The sequence below is a fragment of the Rhipicephalus microplus genome, chromosome X (genome assembly GCF_043290135.1).
Source record: "Rhipicephalus microplus isolate Deutch F79 chromosome X, USDA_Rmic, whole genome shotgun sequence".
Classification (NCBI taxonomy): Eukaryota; Metazoa; Arthropoda; class Arachnida; order Ixodida; family Ixodidae; genus Rhipicephalus; species Rhipicephalus microplus.
In genome coordinates, this window is record NC_134710.1 from 389,186,340 (window position 1) to 389,206,268 (window position 19,929).

The 19,929-nt window shown below is 45.3% G+C and overlaps 1 protein-coding gene across 3 annotated transcripts in view; it reads right to left on the reverse strand.

Moving 5' to 3' along the window:
• LOC119161012 (Metallophosphoesterase) overlaps positions 1–19,929 on the reverse strand; it is a 115,029-nt gene that overhangs the window by 72,336 nt on the left and 22,764 nt on the right. For all 3 annotated transcript variants that reach the window (XM_075880111.1, XM_037413326.2, XM_075880110.1), the window contains exon 5: positions 9,837–9,968. In XM_075880111.1, the coding sequence (XP_075736226.1) occupies positions 9,837–9,968 (132 nt within the window). The remainder of the gene's footprint in view (positions 1–9,836; positions 9,969–19,929) is intronic.

A 19,929-nucleotide genomic window follows, 5' to 3' on the forward strand; every position in this document is an offset into this window, starting at 1 on the left:
GACAAAGAAAAACCCAAAGCCTCGCAGCTGTCATCGCCTCTTCCGTAGAAAAAAAAGCTAAAAAAAAAAATTCCTTGCGTTTCGTTTTCTGCTCCCTCACTGTCTCAGGTTTTCTGCGCCCATGCTTCCTGCTCTGCAACTCCCACTGCCCTTTGCCACGCTCACCTTGCCCTCCCATGTTTCCCTTGCTCCTCGCCTCTGCGCTTCTAAACCTGCAGCGTCGGCGTTTCAATAAGAAAGAAAAGAAAGTCGTGCACAGTTCTGAATGGTCACATAAGTGAGATGAGGTACACTTTGTATTTCTTCTAAACAAAGTGCAGTACAGTACTAGTGCACTTTCATTCATTCTGTACACACGTGGTGACAAGCTCTTCTCTTTGTACTATCGTGTCATCGTGCCGTTGATTTCAAATTAGATGCTTCTCACTTTCAAGGTTTTCAGCTAATTATCCGTCCGGTTGTAAACAAAATGCATGTTATATTATAGTAAACTAAAACGATGGAGGAACGCCATTGTTTGCCTAGCTATGAGTATCAGAATGGACTTGAAAGAATGTGTGCGTCAGAATGCTGCCAAACAATGTATGTGCTACCGAGCTTGGCAGAGAAGCAGAACAAGAATCAAGTGAAATAGCAGGTAACACCAGCAGCACTATGCAACTTTCTTTTTCGGTCACCACAGCAACGCAAGTTCAAGTTTCTATCATATACATGAATGGAAATGAGATTGCTGACAGGTGAATGTGTCTGTCGCTGGTACCCGGCACAAAATCACATCACACTGCTACCAACCAGTGCACACTTGTTGTTAACTTGACAATACATGCAAACGATTTGCACCGAAGCCAACGAGTGTTTCAGCGTCGTACAATGCCCAAGTTAACTTATGTAAGTATTGATACGTTTTCACATCACCAAAATGTGTTGGCTGGTGCGAAATTGGCTTTGAGTGATGATGAATACCGATGCTGCAAACAAACAGAGTATAATAACTCCTCCATAGACACTACGCGATGTTCCAGGCGTCGTATATAGTGTCTACGTTGCGACGAAAACTACTGTCAATTTTCTCAACCAATGTTCCTCCCATGAGCTGGTTCATACGAACTCGACTGTAGAGGACTACAGTGAATGCAAATGACACTGCTCTGAATTGACTTCACGGTAGGCAAGGGCTCACGCTTAAAGCTTCAAACCTCCAAAGCTTCGTTACACTCGTTCTTAGCACAGAATATCACAGATCAACCAACACAAAGGAACACCGGCACACTTCAGCAGTCTGTACGATGTTTTCGCTTGGCCGACGATAGCACTCAGGACCGGCACAAGCCCAGCCGGCCGGCCGGCATTCGCTGGATTTGTCGGCGTTGCTCGAATTCGGCACTAAACCACGTCACGCTGGTAGCACTCGCAGTCGTTTGTCGTGACGCTGTAGTTCTCGGTGACGAAGCGGTCATTCAGGAACATTTGGAGTAGCTTCCGTGCTTGCGTCCAGCACACTGCTGTGCCTTCGAAGCGGCGGCCATTAGACAGCATTCAGAGGTGGCATGGCCTCTAGTTGATTGACACCGCCATATGCGTGGCGACGTAGGCAAAAATATCAAGCCCTTGCGCCTCGTGATGTATCCCTTGCGCCTTGTCACGTACGCCCCTCCGACGCCGATGCCGAGAGGCGCTTTTGACGCGTAGGCATGAGCATATGCGTGCCAGTGGTTGGCACTTTAGCTTTTTCAAGTGCAGAGAATCTTTCTAGGCTGCCCGTTGAATAGCCAGGAGTTAGCCCCACTGATGAAGCTAGCTCTTGAATGGCCCTGTAGCAGCCGGCATTGTATCTTAGCACTGTCTCAAGCAATGCTGTCTCCACAATAATCAGTGACGCAAGCTGCTACTTAGGCATCAGGGACCACCGCACAGAGTGAAAGGCCTCCGATATATTCTGCGTCTTTGCTCCCAGGCAGCACTGCAGAAGAGAAGCTTGTGAGAGCCTCTCATAAATTGGCAGAAGTGCATCCACAACATAGCGTGGCAGATTGTACGAATGCTTTGTAAGTGGAACGCCATTAAGCTTGCTGGCATTGTGACAACACCAAGAGTCTGCACCCTCTGGGTAGAAGTCGTGATGGAGCTCCTCATCTGTCGACGCCACATGGTGGTACAATGCTATCACTGTCTGCGCTGCATTGCAGCCACATCATCCGAATCGTTCCGTAGGGCCCAGCCATAATAGCCTGTAAACTTTTGATGAGGGCCTTTGTCAGCCTGCCCTTCCCTCCCAAGAAAAAGGCAGGCTGACACTTTTTTTAACAAGGTTGCGAAGTGCTGTCCTCATCCTCTTCTGCATGTGATCAAGGCTTTTTTTTTTTTTGAAATGAGAACCAGCCCATAAACATTTTCTTGTATAAGGGCAGAGAAGGTGGCACTACCTCCATCAGATACGAGCTCTGTGTAACGGAGGTTGTGCTTTGACAGTGAGCATGAAAAGAGGATGATAGCTGTCTCAATCTCCATTCTCCCGGATTTAGAGTCAATGTTTTTCCGGCACACATGATTCTCTGGCCAGCATACACAGTCTGGGTCTCCAGGCTTTGGCCCTACTTGGCGACCAAGGCACTGATTAGACAGAAGACCGGCGTTCTGATAACTGCCCCAACTCCAATATGCAGAGTTCGTATAGGTTTCCAGGGCAAAAATTCAAGGATATTTAAGGACTTTCCAAGACCTGTCACAAGTTTTTCAAGAACTCAGAGCGGCATGCAAAGTGCCCCTACAAAATTATCAAAAATGACTCGCCTTACTGCACTTACAATAAAGAAAATGAATATCGAAATTATAACAAAAAAAGCTGGTCTTAATACAATATTTCAAACTCTGATAAATCATACTTTTGATTAATTCAAATGCAATTCAATTTTTCGGTTGGCCCTTTATTCTTTCAATATCAAGCTTCTTTGTTCAAACTCCATAATTTGGTTAATTAATACTTTTTGCAGGTCCATACCAGAAAATATCAGCTGCTTTCCCACCACTATTTAAAAATTTTTGAGCTTATATATTCCAAACAGTCAAAAAATGAAAAATAAGCACCTGAGGCCTTTAGGGAAAAAGGCTTTGCAAGTAAACAAATGTTTGAAACGAAGCACACGCATGCTTCTCCGTGATGCTTCTCAACCGGTATAGAGAGCTTTGTGCTGAAGGCTCATAGCTATAGCAATGAAGCCGTTGGCAATGTACGATTTCTTTAAAAGGTCTAATCAGCAGTAAATAGCCAAAAAAGAAGCACACGCATGCTTCTCCGTGATGCTTCTCAACCGGTATAACGAGCTTTGTGCTGAAGGCTCATACCTATAGCAACGAAGCCGCTGGCAATGCATGATTTCTTTAAAAGGTCTAATCAGCAGTAAATAGCCAATAAAGTTGTGAACTTTACACCTCTGCTTTATGTTCACTGTGTGCAGTTAGGGCCTAACAACACTTAGAAAAAAACAAAATCAAAGCCTAATCATAATGTGTGGTGTCACCTCACCCAGAGTCATTTATTTGAGAACTTCTGATAATTAAAATAAAATTCAGATTCTTTCCAGTTAGAATTAATGAAAGTCGACTATAACTTCTCAAGATGACAACACACAATTGAAGCTCACTAAAGGGGTGGAAATTTTTTCAGCATAAGTTTGAAGTTTCTCTTGTACATTCAAATTGCCCTTTGTAGCGTTATTTCATTTTATATACAGTAAAAGCTCAATTATCCGGATCTCATTAACTAGAAAATGTGACATGGTCCCGGCAAAAATGTATATTTCAATGGTGTCAAATGCTTGTTATTTCGGAGGGATTTAGACGCGCACCGCTTAACTCTGACGATTCCAGAGAGGGCTATCGGAATTTTATGCTTTCGGTAAGCTATTCCAGTTACTGAAAGCATGAAGTCCCGGCTCTGCTGCCATAACCGACGGCAGAACCGAAGTTTTGGAGAAACCAAAACCAAATGAACAGCAGCAGGATATGATCATAATGATAGTGAATGAGGGGGAAAGTGGCCAGGTGGCGCTGGTCACTACCCGGCGGAAGCACTTGGGCCGCCGGTGCATTCAGTGTCTGCGAAATGCGCCGCACATGGCATCGCACGGGACAGTTTGCGCAGCCGCCGCTACCCCAGTTGCCCGCGACGCCTACGCTGCTGATTTCTTTGCATTGCGACTTCGCACATAGCGTGTGCAGCTCAGGTACATCAAAAGAGTTGACTGTAAAACAAGTTGACGCTTTGACATAGAAACCGTCGTTACATTCTCAGGTTGTGTTTGTGCGCATTGATAATAGTGCAGCCGTTGCTGGTTTGCTGACTGATGATGACATATTATCGAAAGTGCTTGAAGAGGATCAGAATCACTGTTCCGATGATGACATTCAAGATCAGCTGACGCGACATCGCACCGCACAGGAGGCAGCCGAAACCCTCGCTGTCCTTGTGGAGTGCTGCATCAGTTCTCGATAATTCTGCATCGTTCTAGCACTAATTCCGATGACAAGGCAGACTGAGTTGACATAGTTTTTCATGAAATAAAAGGTTTGTCTGTGCCAAGTACATTTTGCTTTTGTTTTGATGGTTCATTTGATAATCCAGAATTCGATTAACTCGGACATTTTCACCAGTCCTGTTAGATCCGGGTTAATCATCTTTTACTGTAAACATAAACGTATATCTCGAATCGTATAACAATAAGTAGCCTGGATCATTTTGCAAGACCTAAACAGTAAAAAAAAAAGCTCGCAACACAGTGTACTCTTACAACGGCGGTTGAGATTTCTCCACTGTGTGCTCTGTAAAGTTTACCAAACATATTCGAAACATTCAGCTTAATGGTATTTGACTTATACAAAGATTAACAAACACGATGCATGAACTTGACATCATATGCAAAGAACGGTAGCGGCGGGATTGCCATTTTTCAGATGCACCAGCCGCACGCGAAGGAAGCATGCAGCACCATGCTAGAGTGTTTTTTTTTTTCTGCTTTGAAAGGGAAATACAGGAAGCTATCAGAAAAGCGCAAAGCATTGTGCTGCAGAGGCTGGAGGGCTATGCATGCACAGATTTCGCCTTCGCAACATGTCTGCTGGCTGATTCAGACCTGGCAGCAGTGGCGACATAGGGGAAGAAAGCATGTCTGTCTATTGCTGGGTGACAAGTTCGGTCACTTTTTCATTTAGAGCCCCTCTTCAGCGTGGGCTGGACCCGGTTTCTTTTTTATGTGCTCATGTAGCTTAATCTGAGTGTATCAGCAGTTAACTTCCGGAGGTGAAGTGTTGCGCACTTATGCAGGATAACCGTAGCTGCAGAACTGAGAAGACATTTTGACACCACTGTGCACACAGCGTGTTGAATGCACATTATGTTTTTGTGTGGTTTCTAACACGTTTATTACTGCAGCACACAAACACCAGTCATAAGTTAGTGGAACATTATACAGTAGCCTGAAATCATATTAGTGGCCTGAAACTGCACCAAACTCGTGGCGGTTGCTTCGATAATGCTTTGGTGGCGAGTGGTGCGGTGCAGAGTAGTTAGTCATAACAACCTGTGAAATCATGAGTCTCCGTAAGATTAGGACAGCAGAGAGAAACCAGTTGCCACAATATCTCATAGGCCATGCTCCATGCGCAGGAGTTTTCAAGAACAAAAAAATTTAAAAGCGTTGGGTTGTGCACAAGTAACGACTGTGACAGTTGTTACTTCGAACTCATCCTGTGCCTACCTGCCCATTCTTTTCAAGCATCCTTCTTTGTCATTAGGCAGCATGGTGCAAGTTCGTTAGAATCATCCTGTGCGTGTTATTTTCAAGCGTCCTTCGGGCTTAAGTGGAGCACTGCATGTACAAAGTTGGTTGGTGCTTGTGTAACACTGTTGCTATCACTTTCATTGCTTCACCCTAGCCACAAAACTGACTTTTTATTTTTTTTTTCACGTGCATTTTGCGAAAATGAAACCACGTGCATCCACACTGCATAGCTGCTCTTCAAATGAAGAGTTTGAAAGGTTGACACGCCAATCCACTATGTTTAGGACGCCGCAATGTCGATACGAGTATGCACAGAAATTCAAGAACTTTCATGGGCGGGAAAAAATTGCAGGACTTTCAAAGGCCTTGAAAACGTATTTGTCTAATTTAAGGGTTTTCAAGAATTTCAAGGAACTGTATGCACCCTGTATTGCATTAGACTCATTAAACAGAACTTGATGAGACCAGTGAATATGTTCCATTTAACAGGAGTTCCGTTTACTGAGAGATGAACAGGGGCACACAATGCAAGAATGAAACCAATTTTGTCAGAAGCATTTGTTCCATTTAAACAGCAGTTTGGTTAAACAGATTTCCATTTACTGAGAAGTTTACTGTATATGGGATGTGTGTCAAGACTTGTGCCATGTTCCTTCATAACACACTTTTATATCCCTGGTGAAAGATTATTCTATTTCTTTAAAGTGGCTTTCATCATGAAAGCAGACTTGGCATATAAATTTTTTAAGCATTGTGTCTGCGGTTCCCTGAACTTCTAAAGGTGTTTCTGAAAAATCTTAAGATGGAAGCAACGATGGGACATGTTTATCACTGCCAAAAAGTCGAGAGCTGATTAATCCTTGCATATCTGTTTTGTTGTCATAATTGCTCTAGCATTGACATCAAAAGCCCTCAAGTCACCCTGACATGCATTTTTGTAGCAAGTTGGATGCCTGCTCGTACCATCATCCCAGTCGCGGGGCATCGCTGGTACAGGGTTAAAGATAGCAGGTCGTCTAGGGGATTCATTTGCACAAGAAGACAATTTTCACCTTCACTTGTAGCCTTGACAGTTTCATGATCGCTTCACGATTGCCTGAAAATTCCACTCCGTCGCTGCCATAGCGCCAAGTTCTCTTTGAACAGCAGCGCGTTGCTTATCCACCATCTTTCTCTTCACACGTCTGAAAACTTGTTCACAAATGCACAGTTGACGACGCGATCGCACTCTTCAAGGCCGATAAAGAGATGTGAAAGCCAATGTCGATGAGCACGACACATCAGGCACACTTGTAACGTCGAATTCTTGTACCAGTGGAGCAGGAGTCTCGCTGCTAGGCCGGTGCAACCACTTTCTTGCGTAGATGACGCAGAAGCTTCCCCACAGGTACTGTCGGCGCAATCACCGTGGGAGTAAGTGAGAGCAAAGAGCCTCGCCATGCAAACAAGCTTCATAGATACCTTCCATGCACTGAACACTTGTAGCGCGCCTCTTTTGGTTGGGCGCATCTGGAGAAAGCAAAAACAGTCTCATAAAGACGGTTGAAAATTGTCTCGTAAAAACGCTGGGGTGCAACAGCTGAAATACCATATGTAGTGATTTTCAGAGCATCAAAATGTTATTTTTGGAGCACTAAAATCTGAATTTGAAGTAGGTTACAGAAAAAAAAATCGTACATTTTTTTATCATGAAATACCTAATTTGGTGCAGTATAAATAATAAGGCTTACATATTGAACAAAAAAAAAAAAAAAAAGCCCCCACCTCCCCGAAGGGAATGTGAGGAAATACGAATGCATTTCTTGGGCCGAGAGAGAGCACCGTTGCCGTTGCCGTCAGACATTTGCCTTCACCGACTTCTGCCTTTGCCTTGAGCGGGGCCCAGCAAGCGAACGGTCGAGTGAGGCACGAGTGGACGGGAGAATGGGGCGCAGGGAAGAGAGAGAGCGAACAGTGAGAGAAGGAGCGGCAATGCACTCACCTACCCTCTCGCACCACATGCTCCGCTTGCTAGAGGCGAAAATAAGCGCGCGCCCGCAGCTGTTGTTATGGTAGCAGAAGTGGGAGAATAAATATATTACCTGCCGGTGCGCGACGTCCGCTGCCGCCGGATGGATGCCTGACATAGCCCGACTAAGAAATGCAATCGCATTTAAAAATATATGTTAAAAATCATTCAACATCCCCTAAATCAAGCAGTGTAAACATGAGCACTGCTATTTCAATGTATTTTGAACAACCCCACTGAGCAAACAGTGATGAAGTCCATATTAGCATTTGCTGTGCCCGTCAAATCATTTGACAGACTCTGCAAATTTAAATATGAGTCTGCCAACCTCGCGACCTTGAAATTTGGGTATTCGCATAACCAAGGAGTAGGGGTGGTGAAAAAAAAAAGCTGGCGCACAATTCATTTCGTTTTTTCTTTAGGGAAGCAGAAATGTTATATACTGCTCCATATAATTACCAGTAACTTATTTAGACATCAAGTAGTATACTAGTACTCAGAATTAGGTGGCGTACAAACGGATGAGTAACTTAGCAAAATGTGCATTGTTCCATGAATAGCGCTAACAGTCCCTTCCAAATCTCAATACGCTTTTCCGCTGGGCACCGGTGTACTGCGGCGACAGTGGCTTAAGCAGCGTTCTCTGCACGGGTTAGATCCAAAGCCAAGAAATTTTCTAACTGCTACACCTCCCCTCCACTTCCCACCTTTTTTCTTCTTTAACTGGAGGGGGGGGAGGCAGGGTTAGGTGCTGCTTCGGCTCCCTTGCAAAGCGCGGTCAGCCAGGTAAAGTGACAATGACGTGCGCCCATTGGCCCGGAGATGGTACCGGATATCTATCGCCAGGACCGTGACTTGGACGATGCAACTTCAAAAAAAAAAAAGTTTTATGGGCCACTGCTAAGGCAACTGACATGGTCCCTGGCCACGCTAGTGTTTGCAGCCCCTTAAGCTTGTTTGCATGAGGAAAATGCGGTATACGCTTCCAGCTTTAGTTCCTCATAGCCGCGTTTTCAGGCTAAGAAATTTACATTTATTGCGAAGCATTGGTGGCTACAGCAATGCATTTTCGTCTTCAAGTTTCGTCGTACGGCCGCAAAGTATCTGCTGCAGTCAATAGACCGACTGGCTCGCAGCGTTTTTACTTTATCTGGTCATTCTTTAAGTACATTCTAGGCACTATAATTGGGGCCTGCGCGCTTTGACGGATGGTATAAAACTGCAAGGGGCCGATGTGGCCTGCATTTCTCGCCGAAATTAGCACACCTGAGAAAATTTTGAGACTGGATGGGCAATTTGGCACAGCCTGGTGCAATTTCAGCAAATTTCACAGTTTTGGCACAACTCGGCACAACAATCAGAAATTGTGTCAAATTGACGCAATTGATGCAACTGTTCCACCCCTGAAAATGGTTTAAGTGCGGAGATTATGCAAATGGCTGCAATGATAGACAATTACAAGTAGAACACAAAGAAAACGCCGTTGGCAGAGAAGCAGCAGATGACGGGAGGCCACATTATGCGTAAGAGCACTAAGCCATTGTGCGCAGCAGCCATTGGCAGTTGCGGGATTCCTCTCGTCCTTTAGGAGTGCACGCATCGCCGAATCCCAGCGGCGAGTCTCTGCCGCAGGAAACTTCAAAGCTCTCGTGAGCCTTCTAATCATGAGCAGCTTGCTCCTCTCCTGGGCTGCCTTCATCGCTGAGGGTGGCGGGAAAACAGAGTGCGAGAATTCACAAACAAAACAAGAGCAAAATTGTGGCGCTCTGTTGGGCGGTCGAGAAAATGGGATCGTGTCAAGTTTGGGTATTTCGAGTGCTCACGTGCCGCTTGAGGGCTGCGGAGGCTTGTTGTAAACTTTATTTAAATAGTTTCGCGATGAATTAGACGTCGATATTTACAGAAAAAGTAGTTTATGACACATACTGCCCAAATATGTGGTTTGCCAAAAGTAGACTTTTTCGCGATTTTTCGGTTTACAAAAACCGCATCTTTCGTTGAAGACCTCGCGGCAAATAGGCAAATGTGCCATGCTTAATGAAAAAGCTTACCTTAATAAAGTCAATGCCACGGTAGGTCAAGAAGGTGTCATTGCGGAAGTAAGAGTTGAAGCGCTGTAGCTCCGCCTTCCCCACAGACCTCCTTTCTCCACCAATATCGTTGTCTCCAGGAAGAAAAATAGCCTGCACGGTGCAGTGAAAATTTGCAAGAGCTGACACCATGTAGCTGAACAACTATGTACTACACAGGTTAACTTCATCAGGTAGTTTTTTACAAAAACATTTGGTATAAAATTTCTACAATTAATATAAAATGTGAGCGCCTGCCTCATTACATGGTTAGGGCTTTTGTTCTGGCAAATATGTAAGCTTTGCAAAAGCAAGATGTTAACAGCAGGAAAATAGACGCTCAAATAAATAACAGACTTTCAACTACTGAAAGTGAAATCATGAACACAAAAGAGGAATCATTGAGCTGTTTCATGTTGCTAAAAGACATGACAACAGTGCTGACTCACTTTGTTTAACTTTATCAAGGAAAAAAATAGAATTTTTAGATGGACCCATTAGGTCATTCCAGCACTTTGTAATACAAATATATGCCTAATTTCTATGCTACTTTTTGTTGTATACTGCTACTCTTAAAGTGCTATCAATTACATGCTTTCACAAAAAAAGGCCAATTTGAAGTTCACAGTTTGTGTTAAGCCAATGTTCCTGTTTTTGTTCTGTCTCCTTTGTGAAGCTAAAATATTTGCTGAATTTATGAAACGACTAGTCCTACTTTGTGCCTTGCTTTGAATTTGAATAGAATTTCGCAGCAGTGTTAGAAAACAACTTTGCCAGGGTAAAAGCACCAACAAAAGATTTATAAGTCCGTGGTATACAAAAGAGAGCTGGCAGGACTTATGAAATTCAAGTAAGTTTCTGTGAACCTACGTAGGCTTTTAAAGAACCAGTATCGTACAATATCATACGAGATGCCATAAAACACAGCTTTACAGCATGCCAAAGCTGAGCAAACTGTGGCATGTATCCTCTTATGAATGCTGTCCTTCATAAATGAGCCACCTTTTTTTTTAAAGACTATACTCTTTCTTGGAACCTTTGACGCAAAAATTTTGGTGTCTGTGTCTGTACACTTGTGTGTTTGCCCACCCTTAACGATACCCCAAACGACACCAAATGAAACCTCAAACGGCAGACCCCATACGCAGCGCCCACCAATATTGCTCAAAGTTTAAGTTCATACTTGTGTGATTCTCAATCGAAAAGCGATTATTGCACATATCTGGGGCACCATAACAAGACGTCAATATTCTGTATGTGAGCCTTTATACTAAAAAAGGCATACATAAGTAATTCTAGGGACCGTAGCATTTATCATGCTGGGCTGATAATGCAACGCTTGCATGAAAAGGGGCAAGTGTTTTCAACGCTTTGCTAAGACGACACGTGGTGGCACCTACCCGTCGCCTTGCTTTTTACACCTAATCGCCTCTAAGATGAGTGTGCAAGCCGCGTACTTCGTATTCCAAGATAACTGCCAAATAGTGCTCATGTCTCACGTGTGACGTGACTCGATGCGCTCGTTCGCCTCCGCTGCATGCTCGAGGCACTCCGATGCAGCGCCTCCAGAATACAATTCACAGATTTTCTTGCACAGAACATCAACTAAATGCTTTGGTCACTCTCTCCAGACCCAGGACTATCGTTTTTCGAGGACATTTGCAGTGTCACATGCAGATACGGAGTCATTTTTTAAAAATCATAAACCTTTGCTGGCATTGCCAGCCAATAGTCAAAACAAGCAGCGTTGATTCAAGAGTTACTTGACAATTTGGCGGTGGCCTTCAGTTTTCCGAGAGTGCTCTTAATCGGCAGCTCAAAATTAGTTTTTCACCAATAACCACAGTCGCGATTCCAGATATTATGGATTTCAGATCAAACTGACTTCTCAATAGAATTATAGCAGTCTGTTGTCAAGTGCCATGAAAGTTCTAATATGTCAGCCAATAAAAAAGAACTCGTAGTTTTACTGCCAAGGCAAGAGAATTAATGTCAGAGTAACAAATCGGAATTTTATATAAAGTAAGGCTAGAAACTCGCACCTTTATCATCCAACTTGGCAAAAGTTAACAAAACGCTGGCGTAAGTAAACAGTAGCCACTACAGCAAGCGAAACGACCTTCGTGACATCGCGGCCGCCTGCATCAGCGGTTGCCCCAGTGAAAAAATGTAATTGAAGAAGTACTGCAGTGCTTCACGAGGCAGCGCCCTTCTCCCACTCCCCTGCAGATGACGCCGACGCGCCGTGGACATGCTTGGAGAAATGCACATAGGACGTCATTCACGTGGTCACTGGAACCAAGTAACGCTAAAATTTATTCTAAATCGGGCTTGATACAGTGAGTGTCGTTCTCTGTAGCATGCTATGATCGAAACAGAGCCAAGCAGCGCGAGGCCACTTCGTGTGGCGCAGCTGTTTGCGAATTTCGTCTCCATGACACATATATTAAACTGACTACGCGATCTGCTGCGCTTTTCATTGTTTTAGTAATCGTTTCCCCCACTGCTGTCTGGATCGGCGCGCCAATTTAGGCGGCCTTGTTCTCTTAAAAGGAATGCATTTGTCGTTGTCGACTCTGTATAGCTATGTTATGCAGTCCAGCTCTGTCTTCACAGCATCACATTGGGGAAAACTAAACCGCAATACTGGTAATACTACAGTCATTTTCACCAGCACGATGATCGGCGAAATTTTGTTGTGGGCACGACACTTAGCATTTGTAAGTTGCCACGGTACAAGAGTGATGCGAATGTGACATTCTTATCTAAGCACAGGCCGCATGTAGGAGAATACGAAGGTGGAAATAATGGGCGATGCTAGTGGCCTGCGAATTATAGGACCCCAGGGATCAGTCACCCCATGAACAAAGTATTTTCTTTCGCTTAAGTGAAGCTTGTCGTTTTCAAGCGTGATATCATTAAAGAGTTTGTTAAGCAGAAATTATGTGATTGGCATATGTATGTGAGCAGAAAATCTGCATTGGCCGTGAGCGAAAATTCGGGGTAGATGCAATGAAGATGGCGTTTGCACTTCGGTATTTCTTAAGGTAAAGTGTAGGTCTCTGCTGAGAAGTGAGGGCTTCGTGCTAGGGATTGAAGAGGCGATTGTGTGTGTGTGTTCTCCCGTGCGTGAGTGTGTACAAATGTGTGTGCATGAGTGAGCGCACGCTAGTCTGCCTGTGTGGGTGCGCACGTGTATGTGTGTGTGCTCTTTCGTGAGTGCATGTGTGAATGTATGTATGTGTGTGTGAATGTGTGTTTATGTGTGCACGCAAGCTTGTTAGGCTGTGTGCCGGTGATTTTGTGTGTGTGGGCGAGTGCACGCGCTCGCGCGGGTGCGTGTGCAAATGTGTGTGTGTGTGTGTACTTTTCTGTACGTGAGTGCGTGCGGATGTGTGTATGCAAGTGTGCTCATCTGTCTGTGTGTGAGTGCATGCATATGTGTGTGAGGGGTGCACTTGTGTGTGTTGGTGAGTGCGCACACCATAAGCCCCCATCCTAAGCTGCTTCGCATCTAAAATTACTTTTTTTTTATAGTTTACTTATAGCTCCTTTAGACAGCAAGTAGCATGCACCAGCTTTATATTTGTACAGTCGAGCCCACATATAACGGCCCCATTTAAAACGAACTTTCGCTTGAAACGAACAATATCCGTATGACCGTCAAAATATAAATTGGTTCACTGGCACAAAATCGCACTTACAACGAATGTCTCTGAGCGCCGCTGATCGGTTACAGCGAACGGAGTCCGCGGTCGGCTGACTTCCCGGGAAACCAATTTCGACCACCGATCAAGCACCGGCGAGGTGCCCATACATTCTTATTGTTAAACGCCGATTCTGCCTCCGCACTCCTCTAGTTGCTGCTCTCCCCTACCGCTTTTTATTACGCACCCCTCTGTCCTTTGTCTTCCCGCTACTCTGAGCACCCCGCATTGCCAGACGAGGCCCGTGTTTTCACACTGCCACCGATCTTTCGAAGACCGGTCGGCCATGTACCCTGTTTTTGATCGCTGGTACTGTCGTTGGCGTCACCGGCCTAGAGTGACCAGACCCTTTGCCAACGTCGTCGGCCTTCGACTGTATCCGATAGTCTGCGTCTAGTGCACGCGCGTAGCTACTCCACCGACTCTGATAATTTGCGATTCGTTTCGTGTTTAGGACTTGTTCTCGCTCACTTCGCACTCGGCTCAGCATGCCTTCCGCGCACGTGCTAAAGCGCGAAAACGGCTGCGAATTTGCGTGGAATGAATCGCTATATATCGAAGTTCGTGAGGCCACGCAAACCCGCCAGCGCAACAAAAACGATTTTTTGATCACGGCTGCCGATTCTTCGAACACCGCCGCGCGCACCGAACGAGGCGGCCATGCTTCGACTTTTGCGCGCGCTGGCACTCTTTTCAAGTTTTTCTACGTGCAAGTTTCACGGACCTATCAAGCAAGCTACCCAACCTGCCTCCTTCCCGTGTGTTTTGGTTTTCAAGGTCGCCCTCCTGCCGCATCCTCCCCTCTCTTTATCGCACAGAGGAAGGAATCTTTAATTCCTCTGTGCTTTATCACAACTCCTTGCCCTTCTCTCGCAAGTCTGCTCTCCTCTCTTGATCACAACCCCTTCGCCCATCTCCACCGCTCTGCGACGGCCGCCACGCTGGCTTGAATTAGTTTCGTTTTCCGTCTGAAAACGCGCCCAGAGCTGTTCCACGCGTGTGCGCGTCTTGCTCGCTCTTGGTGTGCGTGTGTGGTCATGATGGCCGATGGGAGGAGTAGCATTTTTTCGTGCCGCTCAACAAAACGTCGAAAGTCTAATACGCGTGTTAGGTGCCGCGTTGCGGAGCGCTTGCTCATAGCTGTTGACCACCTGGCAGCCAACTTGCCGCTTCGGGCGTCCCCGTATTCAGCTGTGGAGATGGTGAATATTTCGTGGGCGGCGGTGACCGCTACATGTGCGCGAAACTATTTTCGCGCGACCGACTTCGTCAATCGGCGGGCCCGATGCCGAGCCTGAAGCTTCCGAACAGGACCACTGCGGCGGCGATTTGTGGCAGCGCGTCGTCAACTCCGACCTGGGAGAGCGGGTGGGACATCTGTTGCGATGATTTAATTATGGCCGATGGTGATGCCGACACTGCGGAACTGTGCACGGATTGGGGCATTGTGAATGAAGGACGTGGCGAGAGCGATTTGGAGGAATCGGATTGCGAGAACGACAAAGCTTTGGAGCCAGCGCCTCATGCAGCTTATGCCACGGGCCTCGGCGAACGAGCAGCCTGCCGTTTTAAATGAACTCGAGACCTCACTTACCGTTTTTGCTCTTCGAAACACGTGCATCATGGACTTTTTGACGCAAAAAAAGTTTGTGTTTTCACTCGCAACTTTTTAAAAGCTGTGTTTCATTTACTGCGAACTTCGGGATACAGCGAACGGATGCTGCGTCACGTTCAGCTTCATTATAAGTGGGCTCGACTGTATTTATTTCATTTGATACGGTGTCATTGCATTTTTCCACACGTGAAAAACCCGCCTTCTATGTGTACCTCAAATGCCAAGCGGCTTCTGCATACAAATCAACACTGATTGCGCTCAGCCGTCACTTTCCACAGAGTTACGAGACGTGCGCCAGACCAGACTACTTCTATTAGGAGCACATTTGCAGGAAACTTCGCTTCCATAGCCTTATCTTCAGTGCCGAAAAAGTTGTCTGCGAGTAAAGCAGGTAAACTTGCACATTGAAGGCCTCAGTACCCCAAGGCATCTCCACCAACCTCCATGCAATATATGTATAAATCAAGTGTGTTGCACAGGCGGGCACCAAATTTTTCTTGAAAACTGGCTCGAGGATGTCTTGCTTCGGTCACTACTATCATCATAACAGGAGCTTGGGCACGAATAAAAATAATATAGCGCCAACCGCCATCAATTCTTCTATTTGTTTTATGTGAGGTGGTTTGGGGGATGAGAAAAGGTAAGGTGCACAGCTAACCCGGCTCGCGGTTTCTATAAAGTGACATTTTCAAGCTCCGCAGACCATCCTACATAGACAATAAAAGAAAAGATGGGTAGTAGGCGTGCAACGCCATGCGGTGAACGGAGCGTCACACCCCCTTTTGCAATTACGCCTCCTCTGTCTGAATAAGACAACCGAAGGAACGCCGCGTGCGGCGGTGTTCCTTCGGTTCTTTTTACAAATGAGTGGTAATTACAGCACGTACAAAGTTGGGAGGCAGCTAATTATAGCTATAATGATAAAGTGCACTTGACTGCACAATGTACACATGCAGTGCACTTGACTGCACATTGTACACACCCAGCCAGCCCTGCGGCTGTTCCCTACACCCAGTCCTTCTATGAGCCTTCTATGTGATGAAAGATGGCCAGTGCATTTTATCTATGCTAGAGCCACTATCACCAGGTGCACTTGTACGCTTTTACTTGCACATCAGACCTACGACGCGCGGAATGCTTATTTGAACTTTATACAGAACATTACACTGATGCTGACGGTAAACAATGCACCAGGGGTAATAATAATCGTTGAGGTTTTACGTCCCCAAAGCAGAATAAGATCATTTCCAGAGCCGTCCACTGCAGTGGAGGGCTCTGAAAATTTGCATATGACGCTTATCACAATAAAATGTTATTTATTTATTTATTAGAATACCCTCAGGGCCCGTAGGGCATTACAGAGGGGGTGGGTACAACATATATAACACACAAGAAAAAAAAGACAAAATAAAGAAACAAGTGTCAGATGCGCAAATCAGGAAGGCAACATAAGTCAACTAAAAATGTATAAGAATTCAAGCACAAACAAGACAAAGATAGATAATGGAAACTGCGTATAGTTACAAGCATTGCTGAGAAATTGCAGTCTTGAATAACAAAGGGTCTGTTATTGTTACAACGGAAGAGGGAAGGTGGTTCCAATCAGCGGCTGTTTTCGGTAAGAAGGCTGCTGAAAAGAATTTGGTGCGGCAAAACGGAATGGCAACCTTATGCTGATGATCAATGCGCGATGAGTGGTATGACGGTTGTGAAATGAGGTCTCGCTTCATTGATGGATTGTGAAAAAATATCTTATGAAAAAAATGCAGTCGCGCCAGTTTCCTCCGGACAGTTAAATCGGGTAGGTCAAGGTTAGATTTCATTTCTGATATGCTAGCAGTATGGGAATAATTAGAACAAATGAACCGAATTGAGCGGTTCTGAACAGATTCTAACGCGTTAATTAAATTTTGCTGCACGGGATCCCATATAGCGGACGCGTACTCAAGCTTTGGGCGAATTAGTGATCGGTATAATAGAATTTTGAGGGACAGCGGAGCGCGAGAAAAGTTGCGGCGTAAGTATCGTAGCGTTCGGTTAGCGTTATTACAGATGTAGGTAACATGCGTGTGCCAAGATAGATTGTTGGTAATGTAAACACCGAGGTACTTATATGAAGAGACATGCTGGAGGGGAACGGCGTTAATTCTGTAGGTACAGGGGGGAGAAATAGATCGCCGGGTTATTGACATGCATTTAGAATTGTTAGAGTTGAGAGTCATAAGCCATTTATTGCACCAGGTTGAGACAGTGTCAAGGTCTGACTGTAGAAATTGGTTATCATATTCATTGTTTATTTCACGGTAAATTACACAATCATCTGCAAATAACCTTATAGCGGAGTTAATGCTGTCTGGGAGATCATTAATATATATAAGAAAAAGTAAAGGGCCTAATACGGAACCTTGGGGTACGCCGGATGTTACTTTAGAAAGAGGTGAGTTATAGCCATTAGTTGTTACAAACTGAGTGCGATTAGTCAGAAAGCATTCAATCCATTTAAGAATGTTCGGGTCAATGTTTAAGGCACTAATTTTCAGGAGGAGTAATTGGTGAGGTACTTTATCGAAAGCTTTTTGAAAGTCAAGAAAAATGCAATGCACAAGTGAGCCGCGATCTAAAGCTAATTGAGCTTCGTCGAAAAACTTGAAATTTTCCCTCCTACTGTTTTCTTCCCAGCACTCTCCACCCTCTTGTCCCCTCTTCCCCACTATCACTTGCAAGGTAAGACGCCCTGCGTTGATAGCATCCTTCTCAGCACATGTTCTCAGTCACGCCCACAACTCGGGCTTGAGGATCTTTCATACAAAATGTTGATGCAGTGTTTGTGTTAAGAATCGGTTCGTGTTTGGGGAAGGTAGACGGGAGATGGATAAGTATGTGGGATTGGGGGTGTGGAGAAGGTTGGAAAGCTGGTTGGAAATCACCCTCCATGTATTTGGTGGAAAGAGAGAAAAAAGATAAAAAGAGCCCCGTAACTGTTTGCATCATAGTGCGACATCTCAACAGTGGCTCACGAAGGATGGGGGTAAGGAGAGATTAAAAGGGATAGGGAGGATTAAAAGAAATAAAGACGAGTACACCCACATACAGAAGTAAAGAGAATATAGAGAAAGATGGGGGCACGGTCGAAGGAGTCGGATGACGGGGCACCACTCAGCGAGAGCTTCACGGCGTCAAGAGATGGCGGAGGGCAAGCCGATCAGCCAGAGCTGCGCTGTTGTCGGAGATCGCGGGGGCACAACTGGTCGGTACGGAATCCAGCAAGCGAGTCTCTGGAGGCATTCAGTGAAAACTGTGGCTATTGCCTTTACTGCAATCCTAAATGGCACGTTCCCGCCTACGGAGGGCAAAAATTAAAATATGTTTGGTGCATGCAGTCCACTTGACGAGTTTTGAAGAGTTATTAACACAACATTCGACAGATGATCAACCACGATAATTATCAATAGACTTGGCACACGACCCACACAACATATCAATACAGCAATTTCGGAGTGCGATCATTATGCAAGTAAATATGGTAGCTGAGACACACCAGCACTCATTTCATTGACACACCAGCATTTCATTGACACACCAGCACTCATTTCACACTCTGCTACTGCATTTGCATTGGTCAGACGCAGCACCATGGTAAAATGTTTCCAAGATGCAAAAAGCGCACCAATCCACTGCGATTGCCGACCAAAGTGAGCTCTGGTGCCAACTGCAGCTGGAATCGGAAACAGTTAGCAGAATGTGAAACTGGCTTTATGCAATCACAGCCACATAGTACACCTTAGCTAGTCATGAACACTAATGGCCAATTCCATTGAGAGAACAGGAGTAGAAGGGCAGGGCACTGAGCAGTGGGGGGCAGAGCACTGAGAGCAAGGCCACTCAACTTGCTACTGGATTGCGGTGCGCTTCTGGAGGGCAGTTGAAGGGGATGATGAGTGGGGAGACCATGTGACTGAAACATTCCAAGCCCCGGCATGTTCTTTGAGGGGCAGCAGCAAAATACGTGTGAAATCGGTCAGCCACGTGTTCATTATCCTGATGATACCTAGTATGTTTGTGCAATGACCCATTCGGCAGACGTCCAGCTATCATCGTAGGCACCCGTACAAAACAGTGGTGTCAAACTACTCATGGTTGCTACCATTGCCGCCGCGCTCACCGGCTGAAAAAAAAAAAAAAAAAGAAACTGTGATGTTCAAGGACCACGTGACTCGTGGTACTCCGCCTACTCCACTTTTCAGACAAGAGCACTGCAAACTGCTCCTGACTGCTCTCGGCGCAGCAAAAGCACTCTCGCTTTACCAATGGATGACAGTGCTCCTGCACCTGTTCGACCACAGAAACACGCCGGCTCTGAAGAGAGCACTTCGAGCGTGCTTTTAATCCTGCTCTCTCAATGGGATTCGCCATAAGAAACAGCCACTTTTATCCTTATGTATTTGTTTAGCAATCTTATTTTTATGTGTGCTCTAATGTTCTGTTTATTAGCATTATGATGATGCTTTTCAAGAGTGGGTAAATCAATTAGCTTTTTGCCGATTAATGCTTTTTTTTTTCTCTTACTGGTTTACCAATGGTGAGGGGTTTTGCTCTAATGCAAGGCATGCCTAGGGTATACAAAATTTCCTGAATGTTTCTGCCGATTGTACAGCAAAATTGTGCTAACTGGATGGCATGGGTGACATTATTGTGTGTGATGAGTTACATACAGAGATGCACTTGACCATAGAATAAGAGGTAGTAACTGGCT